Source organism: Myotis davidii, unplaced genomic scaffold (assembly GCF_000327345.1).
Source record: "Myotis davidii unplaced genomic scaffold, ASM32734v1 scaffold1066, whole genome shotgun sequence".
Lineage (NCBI taxonomy): Eukaryota > Metazoa > Chordata > Mammalia > Chiroptera > Vespertilionidae > Myotis > Myotis davidii.
In genome coordinates, this window is record NW_006296622.1 from 174731 (window position 1) to 184743 (window position 10013).

Below are 10013 nucleotides of genomic sequence, written 5' to 3' on the forward strand. Positions count from 1 at the left end.
GAGAGTGGGTGGGGAGTGAGGGAGGAAGGTGGGGTGGACTGGGTGGAGGGGAGTTATGGGGGGGAAAAAGAGGAACAAATGTAATAATCTGAACAATAAAGCTTTAATTAAAAAAAAGAAAAATATATGTATATATATATATTATGAAAATTAGATTACATATAATAAATTCTATTAAAAGAGATATTCAAGGCGAGAAATAAAGGCTCAGCACCTTTATTTCTATAAATTAACCGCTGAACTTATAAGCCATGGAAACAAAAGGAGAAACCAAATTAGTATTCTGGTTTCTATGATGATATACAAATTGATTCAGATTTGAAAGAAGTTTCTTTATGACCTACCATAAAGGAAGCTTTCAATTGTAGAGTAGGCTATATTCTTAATGATATCTGTGTAATAAATATGATAGTGAATTTCCTTTTCAAACCTAATTCATAATGCCAGTGTGTGATGGAGTAAAATCAATCACTTTGATGGGGTCTACAAAAATGTATTTCAAGTATTAGAGAATTGCCATCGGGCCACTCAAATTTAGCAAATTACATTGAATTGATATTCTAGTATGTTTGGTGTTCTGAGTAAGACTTGAATAGAATTTAAATTAAAATCACACTAATGATAATTTTTCTTATGTTTGCTATAAAACCAAGGTCTACCCAAATGTAACAATAGGTGTTTTTATTGAGCAACCAACCCCTTTCCTACCTCGATTTCTGGACATACTTTTGACACTGGATTACCCAAAAGAAGCACTTAAAGTCTTTATTCATAACAAAGTAAGTATTTGAGACATTAATAGTTTATGTAAAAAGTATTTTTAAATTAAATCTTTTAAATATTTTTTTCCCTTTGGAACTATTTGTTATTATCTATTTGTGTTTGAAAAAATCCAATCATCTAAAATAAGTAGGGGCTTTTTGGATTAATTACTGCCCTAATTTTTTAAGACCTAGGGATAAGAGTCTAGAAACTAGTATAATAATATTGGGATAAGCCTCATGAAACTAACACACTTTGTAAATCAAAAATTGTCGAATATCAGCCATTTCCAATGGCTCAACTTAATATGTAATAAAGAGATGTCAGAGGTCTTTATATTGCTTTACCTTTGTATTAGTTCTGGCACTGCGTTTTTAGAATCTATCATTAAATTGTTTGCAGCTAATAATAACACCATAGCATTAGAACTTGAAATATCTTGCAGCTAGAGTATTGTTTTGATTAATTGCACAACGGCATGCTCTTCCCCAAAGGATTAGTTTCATTTCCTTCAGAAATATTCAGAGCTTCCCAAACACCTCTCACATATAATCTGAACTTAATGACATTTTTTTCCCAATACTTTTCCATACTTGCCGCTTTCCTGTTTAAAACAGTATTTAACATCATCTAGAAAAACACATTAGCAGTTAAGTATGCTGTTTTCTCTCTTCTGACCTAATACTTTTTGTTTATCACTATTCTTTCTTCCTAATGTAAATGTCAGCTAATCATTTACCTTTTCCAGATAATATTTTGGGGCAAAAGTTTACAGTTGTGAGTATGTGAAACACAGAGTTTATTCTTATTATTTATTAATTATTGTATTATTTTCCATATAAAAAACTGTAAGCTTACATTTGTCCCACCCTGCATTGTCTTTTATTTATGCTTTCCTTCTTTTCATAGGAAGGAAGGAAAAATTAACTCTATGTAGTTTTTTTTAAATATATTTTATTGATTTTTTTACAGAGAGGAAGGGAGAGAGAGAGTTAGAAACATCGATGAGAGAGAAACATCGATCAGCTACCTCCTGCACATCTCCCACTGGGGATGTGCCCGCAGCCCAGGTACATGCCCTTGACCGGAATCGAACCTGGGACCTTTCAGTCCACAAGCCGATGCTCTATCCACTGAGCCAAACCAGTTTCGGCTCTATGTAGTTTTTATGTTTCAAGTAGTTTTAACAATCTATGAAAAACTTTTAAAAATACTTACTGAGACTTGACACATAAAAAGCTCTGAAATGCTCTAAGGGAGACAAAATCTTATTGAAGTTTTAGCATGGTTTAATGAAACTAATTTGATGGTTTTATGTTGATAGTTTTCCCATCAATAAAATTGTATTAAATACTGTTTTTGTAAAATAAAAGATATTCACAATTTTATATATGCCATTATTTTTGTACCTCTAACTTCACAGAAGATTCAAATATCTATTTCAGAAAATTATTTATAACTTAGATTAATATTTATTAGGTTTAATATGCATTTTTAATGGCTATTTTATAACACATGTCTAACATTCTCAGCCCATAAGCCATTTCCACACCACTACTCCCCCACACACTCCCAGTTAGAAACACTTCATAGAACTCAGGATTTAAATATTTATATAAGTACCTGTCTAGGAGTAAATGTTAAAATAATGAGATATTTTCTCTTTAAAAAATATTGATATGTATTTATTTGAGCTTCTATATGTGACATTTAAATGATATTTAAGTGAAACATGCTTAATGTGGTTATCATTTGGTCTGTAAGTGAGTGAATATGTGCATTGTGGAATTCACCTCTTTGAATGTGAACCCACCCCTACATATGAATACTTCAGTCATCTTATTGCCTTATTTTCTAACTAATTTTACTTTTTTAAATTTTGTTACAGGAAGTTTATCATGAAAAGCACATCAAGGTATTTTTTGATAAAGCTAAACATGAAATCAATACTATAAAAATAGTAGGACCAGAAGAAAATCTAAGTCAAGCCGAAGCCAGAAACATGGGAATGTATGTTTTCATAAATTTAATTTAAATAATTTCTACTAAATAAACTTAGAAAAAATTAGTACCCTAAACTTGGATGTCTCAATTATGTGTGTGTGTGTGTGCACACACGCGCATATGCGCGCAGGTGTGCACACCCTCTACTGTTACACTCTATCTGCAATTGTATTTAAAGGACCATGGAAGTTACTTACATTTTTTCTTTTAATGGCTAAGAGACTACATATTTAATCAAACTTTTAATTAAACTGTAGATCAAGATTTTTAAAAATACTCAGACAAATGTATAGTATGACTTATATAAGCAGTGATTTAAATGTTTATTATCTGAAGGATGTATGTGGTAAAAATGAGTGTCTTCGACTAAGGGGGAAAAGGGTATTCCTACATTCTAGTTACCTACTAATCTAGAAGATACTGTAACAGAAGAAATATTTTAGGTCCTTTGTTTAGCCCTTTTGATACTTCAGACAGATTACTAATAAAATTATTTGAATAGTAAAAACAGTCTTTGCCCTAGCTGGTTTGGCTTAGTGGATAGAGTGTTGGCCTGAGGACTGAAGGGTCCTGGGTTCGATTCCAGTCGAGGGCACATGCCTGGGTTGCAGGCTTGATCCATAGTGGGAGACATGCAGGAAGCAGCCAATCAATGATTCTCTCTCATCATTGATGTTTCTATCTCTCCCTCTCCCTTCCTCTTTGAATCAATAAAGATATATTTTTTAAAAAAACAGACTTTTATTCAGTAAATGTTAATTGAATATTCCAGGCAGTGGGTTAATAGCTGCTAATGAAAAGCAAATAAGTCCTGGTGACTTCCTGTTTTGTGCTGGGAAAGCTTAAGGCTCAGTGGGATGGATACTGCCTGGGTGAGAAGGCGATGTATATGGGAAAACAGATCTCAGAAAAACCAAACTGATGCTTTTACTAACAGTTCTATAGCTTTTAAATATCTTTACTGTTGAGAGTATTACAAATGTTGTCCCTTCTCCCCCACCCCCTTTGCCCTCCTCCAACCACATTCTGCCTCACCCCAGGCCTTCACCACTCTATTTTCTGTGCCATGGGTAATGCATATATGCATATAAGTTTTTTGGTTAATTTCTTCCCATCTTCCCTTCCCCTTCCCTCTGAGATTCATCAGTCTGTTTCATGTTTCCGTGCCTCTGGTTCTATTTTATTCATCAGTTTATTTTGTTCATTGGATTCCTTGTTCATGTATTTTGATTTTTACATTCAGTTGTTAATAAATATGTATCTATTGCCATTTTATTATTCATATTTTTAACCTTTTTTTCCTCTTCTCCCTCTTCTTAAAGCATACCCTTCATCATTTCATATATCATTAGTTTGGTGGTAATGAATTCCTTTAGCTTTTTCCTGTCTGTGAAACTCTTTATCTGACCTTCAATTCTAAATGAGAGCATTGCTGGGTAGAGTAATCTTGGTTTTAGTTCCTTGCCATTCATCACTTTGAATATTTCTTGCCACTCCCTTCTGGACTGCAGTTTCTGTTGAGAAATTAGCTGACAGTCCTATGGCACTCCTTATAGGTAACTAACTGCTTTTCTTTTGCTGCTTTTAATATTGTCTCTTTGTCTTTAACCCTTGTCTTGATGTGGTCCTCTTTGGATTCCTCTTGTTTGGGATTCTCTGAGCTTCCTGGACTTGTAAGTAGTCTATTTCTTTCACCAGGTAGGGGAAGTTTTCTGTCATTATTTCTTCAAATAGGTTTTCAATGTCTTGGTCCCTCTCTTCTCCTTTCAGCACCCCCATTGTGTGAATGTTGACATGCTTGAAGTTGTCCCAGAGGTTCCTTACACTATCTTCATATTTTTGGATTCTTTTTTCTTTTTGCTCTTCTGATTGGGTGTTTTTGATTCCTCATATTCCAAATCTTTGAGTTGATTCTCAGTGTCCTCTAATATTGATTCCCTGCTAGTTATTCTTTATTTTAGTTAGTGTATCCTTCATTTCTGACTGGTCCTTTTTCAAGTCTTTGATGTTCTCACTAATTTCCTTGGAATTCTCACTAAGTTCCTTGACATTCTCACTAATTTCCTTGAAGCTCTCATTAAGTTCCTTAAGCATCCTTATAATCATTGTTTTGAACTCTGAATCTAGTAGTTTGCTTGTGTTTAGTTCTTTTTCTAGAGATTTCTTCTGTTCTTTCATTTGTGACATATCTCTTTGCCTCTGCATTTTGGCTGCTTCCTTGTGTTTGTTTCTATGTATTAGGTAGAGCTGCTTTGTCTCCTGGAATTGGTAGAGTGGCCTTGTGTAGTAGGTGTCCTGTGGGGCCCAGTGGCTCAGCCTCCCCAGTCACCTGAGCTGGGCACTTTAGGTATGCCCTTGTGTGGGCTGTGTGCACTGTCCTGTTGTAGTTGAGGCTTAATTGCTGTAGCCACCACTGGGAGGAATTGACCTCCAGGGCAATTGGCTGTGAGGACCTGCTGTAAAGAGCTGCTGTACAGAAAACACCCTTATGGAACTGGCTCCTTCTGTGGGGATTTGGTGTTCACTGAGTTTACCCCTTGAGTGTGTGGCTCATAGATGTGGTAGAGTTGTAATCTGGTGCAGTCTGAAGCTGTCCACTGGCTCTGGGGTCTCCCCAGAGGTACAAACTCAGCCACTGCCTGGGACCACCTGGCATGAGCTACAGAGCGATCTGCAGATGGCTGCTATTTGTATTATGCTAGGAAGTGCTCAGGAGAAACCAAGCTGTGAACCTTGGCAAACTGCTGCTAGGGTTGGCCGGCCACTTATCAAGAGTTATTGAGCACACAGAGTATAGCTGTTTCTTATTTGAAAGATTTTAGGAAAGTCCGAAGCCTGAGTCCATAACAGGACATTCATATGGAAAAGCCACTGCAGACATTTTGGGTATGGCTGCCAATGGGGTGGAGCAGGATCTCAGGGAATCACCAGGGTGGGGCAAACAGCATGGGCCAGGTTGATGGATACTCAGCTTTGGTGTCTGTCAGTCAGCTTGGTTGGTGGGAGATCCCAGCACTTTTGTCTGGGAGAAAGCTGTCCCGAATTCTTGCCCTGATGCCACACAATTTAGTTCCTCCCTGTATGTCTCTGGATCTTTTAAAGCTGCTTTCCCAGCACTGGAGCTCAGAGGGAGTTAGTCCAAGGAAGTCTGCGTGCTGGCTCTTTAAGAGGAGCTGCCTGGTTCTCCAGTAGCCTCCGAATCACTCAGCTGCAATCCCCACTGGGTTTTATAGCCTGAAGTTATGGGAACTTCTCTTCCCAGCTCTGGAATCCTGGGCTGAGGGGTCTGATGTGGGGCTGGGACCCTTTGCTTCTCATGGGAGGTCTCCTCTGCCAAGATATCCCTTGTGATTCAAAAAACACAACCTGTGGGTGTCAAACCATCTCATTCCATGCCTCCACCCCTCCTACTAGTCTTGATGTGTTTTCTTCTTTACTCCTCTAGTTGTCAGACATCCATCTAGCCAAATTTTAGGCGGTTCTGAATGATGGTTGTTCTGTATTTTAGTTGTAATTTTGATGTGTTTTGTGGGAGGATCCAAGTATCAGCATTTACCTATGCCACCATCTTGGTTCCTCAGTTCCAAAACTTCTTTATTGGAGTATCCTTGGGTCCATATTTAAAACTTATTTTTAAAAATTACATGTAAAAATTTAACTACTGCCTGGTGTAGTGGTTTGATAGTTGCTTAGAAACAAATGCAGTGTGGAGATACACATTAACAATACCTGAAAGTGATAACTGGGGGCCCAGAAAAGAGAGGGCCCAAAAGGTAGAACGAAAATACTGGGAAGAATTTCATGTATCATAGGTGATTCATTCCATGGTGTCTTGATAGGACACTGCAAACTACCAAGAAAAGCATTCATAATAGTCAGCATTCCTAGTAAGAAGCAGAGAGTAACAATCTTAGAAAAAAATCAAATGAAGTCAACTTCCAAAAGAATTAATATCTAAAGAGTCATTGACTTGTATCTCCAGAATTCAGTAAAAGCTGAGCTGGTAGATATACCATATTTTGCAATGTGCATGTGTGTGTATTTGTGTGCAGTGTGCATGTGCAAAAACATGGGTTTTTTTTTACAAAATTGTTAATAAGTACATTGGGATAAATTATTTTTGCCTTTTAGAGAGGATTTAATTATAAATTATAAATTGCCATTCTGACTGATTGATTTATGTCCTAAAATATTTACTGGTTGAAAACATATTTTACCTGCCTAAAATTTTTAATGTTGATCTATCTGTGAACATCTGTGTTGATAAATTGACCACTTTGAAGTCCAAGACAATATTTATCCTTTGGAATATTATCTTAGAAAACTGTTAGAGAAACTTTATTTTACATATAAGCTTTTTATTAACATTTTTCAACAGCAAATAAATATTTTTCTAATTTTTATTTCTTTTTCAATGTCAGGGATTTTTGCCGTCAGGATGACAGCTGTGATTATTACTTCAGTGTGGATGCAGATGTTGTTTTGACAAATCCAAGGACTTTAAAAATTTTGATTGAACAAAACAGGTATCATAAAATTTAATGTCAATTTATTTGGAAAATTATCATTTTCTTCATTGATGGGGACACACTATAGTTATATTTGTGGAATGAACAAATAGGAAGGAGCAAATTGAGGGAACTCACACTAAATTATTTTCTACACCTTATAGACTTTCAATTCTAATTAATTGCCTATAAGGAAGTCAAATAGAAAATAACCTGATAAAAATTACAAGTTTTTATTGTTAGTTATAATCACCAATGTGATGTTTGTCCATTATATTTGTCCTATTTTTCTATGTAAAGATGAGTGAAATTATATCAGATGCCTATAAAATTTGGAATTTTAAAATTTTCTGTAGATATTTTTAAAGAAGAATTTCATAAAAATTTTAACCTAAAAACTTATTGCACACAGAGTTGTAGTTCTTAGAATTTGAAATTTCAGAGGTACAAATTATTTTACAGCCTGATCTGTGATTTTATTTAATATTGAACCACATCACTTGTCTATAGCTATTTTCATTTAACTGAATTGAAATGGAGAAAAGACACCATCTGTAACAGCTTATAATGATATTAAATCTTCCCTTATTAATACTACTGCTACCGCTAATAGTAGTATTAATACTTGTACTAATAGCCCACCTTTTTTGTTGTTATTGTTAATCCTCATCCAAGGATATTTTTTCCATTGATTTTTAGAGAGAGTGAAATGAAGTGGGGGGCGAGAGAAAGAAAGAGAGAAAGAATCAATTGGTTGCCTCCCACACTCGGCCTGACCAGGGCTGGGGATTGAATCTGCAACCCAGGTATGTGCGCTTGACCATTCAGTGTGTGAGCCAATGCTCTAACCACTTAAAACACCAGCTAGGGCCTATCTTTAATAAGTGCTTTTTAAGTGCCAGGTATGTTTACATATATTAACGCAATTATTTCTCATAACAGATAGAATGGATAGCAGTTGAATGTTAGTTACTGTTTTTATTTTGCCAAGTAAAGTACATGAGAAATCTATTATGCTCTACTAACCCACCCTATCCTATATAATAAAAGTGTAATATGCAAATCGACTGAATGGCAGAATGACCTCGGCTGCTGGGGTCCAACCCCAGCGGGTCCAGGGGTCCCCAAAGGTGTGGACGGAGTCGGCGAAGAAGGAAAGACTCGGAGACAGCGTTCAGTTGATCAGCAGCCTTGCCAGGATCTCTAGCCACAATCTCCAGCCAAGTTCTGTGTCCATGTTCTCTTGCTAGGTTCTCCAGCCATGTTCTGCAGGCTCTCTTGTTGCATCTGTATTTATTCCAGTTGATTCTAATCCTATCAATCTCTATTCCAAAGGTTAGGGCGTTTCTTATCTCCATTCCAGGGAGTAAAGAAAAGCATGATTGTTCGTAGTTAGTGATTAATTACCCGCCTGGCACTTAGTTAAGAGGTTTTATTCCCTCCCTAACTTCAGGGGAAAATCCCTACCTGGAGAAACAACCTTTCTCGGAGAGGTGACCTTGGTTAAAACACATAGTGCCAAGAAGGTGAGCAAACATAATAAGAACAGTATGCCATATATGCCAGGTCCCTTGAAACAGCAAGGATGGACAGGCTCCCGGCACTCGGCGGGGGACAGGGCTGGTGAGCAGGTGGTGCCAGGCCAGCCAAGGCAGGTGCCAGTGGGCAGAGGGAGGGGACGGTGATGGGGGGCAGCAATGACCAGTGGTGGGGGTGGAGGCTGCTATCATCCCCTGATTGCCTGTCTGGTCACCTCCCACAGAGAGAGGCCACCAGCAACCATGGCAGGGCGATTTGGGGCTGGGCTGGCCACTCAGCATCCCCAGATAGGCCCACCGGGGTTGCCTCCTGCAGAGGGAGGACAATGGTGGTGGTGGTACAATGGGGGATGAAGCTGGCCACTCGCCGCCCACTGGTCACCTCCCGTGGAGGGAGGCCAGACTGCAGCTGGACATCCCCTGAGGGCTCCCAGTCTCTGAGAGGGTGCAGGCCGGGCTGAAGGACCCTCCCCCCAGTACACAAATTTTTGTGCACCAGGCCTTTAGTATATACATAATCTGTCAACTTAAAAATCTAAGATTTCTCAGCTTTGATCTGTATATATAGCCCTAGTATATAGCTATTAATAGACACATATCTATCTACGATAATTATAAATAGCACGTAGTTTTCAAAACGTAAAGTTTTAATCATCATGCAAGGAAAAGCATATGAAATAGAGTTATATGATTCTTTTTTTCACTTTTTTTTATTTCAAGAAAAACATTTTAAATATAGTAATGTTACATGCAATAAACCTTAATATTTCAAGTAAAATGATCTTAAATATAATAATGTTACATGCAGTAAACATTAATAATCCAAGAAAAATGATGTTAAATATGATAATATTACAAGCAGTAAACACCAATTATTCAAGAAAAATGATCTTACAAATAATAATATTACATGCAATAAAGATGAATATTTCAAGGGGTATACTAATTCTTAAAAAATTCCCTAGAACAGCTCAGCCTGTGTGGCTCAGTGTTTGAGTGTTGACACATGAACCAAGAGGTCACTGGTTTGATTCCGGGTCAGGGCACTTGCCTGGGTTGCAGACTTGATCCCCAGCAGGGGGTGTGCAGGAGACATCCAATCGATGTTTTTCTCTCATCAATATTTCGATCTCTCTATCCCTCTCCCTTCCTTTCTCTCTAAAAATCAATAAAAACATTAAAAAAAAATTCACTAAAACAG

At 37.2% G+C, this 10013-nt stretch overlaps 1 protein-coding gene across 2 annotated transcripts in view; it reads left to right on the forward strand.

Moving 5' to 3' along the window:
- PLOD2 (procollagen-lysine, 2-oxoglutarate 5-dioxygenase 2) overlaps positions 1-10013 on the forward strand; it is a 161102-nt gene that overhangs the window by 112366 nt on the left and 38723 nt on the right. For both annotated transcript variants that reach the window (XM_006772125.2, XM_015569374.1), the window contains exons 9-11: positions 654-779; positions 2651-2772; positions 7188-7292. In XM_006772125.2, coding sequence (XP_006772188.1) covers positions 654-779; positions 2651-2772; positions 7188-7292 — 353 coding nt within the window. The remainder of the gene's footprint in view (positions 1-653; positions 780-2650; positions 2773-7187; positions 7293-10013) is intronic.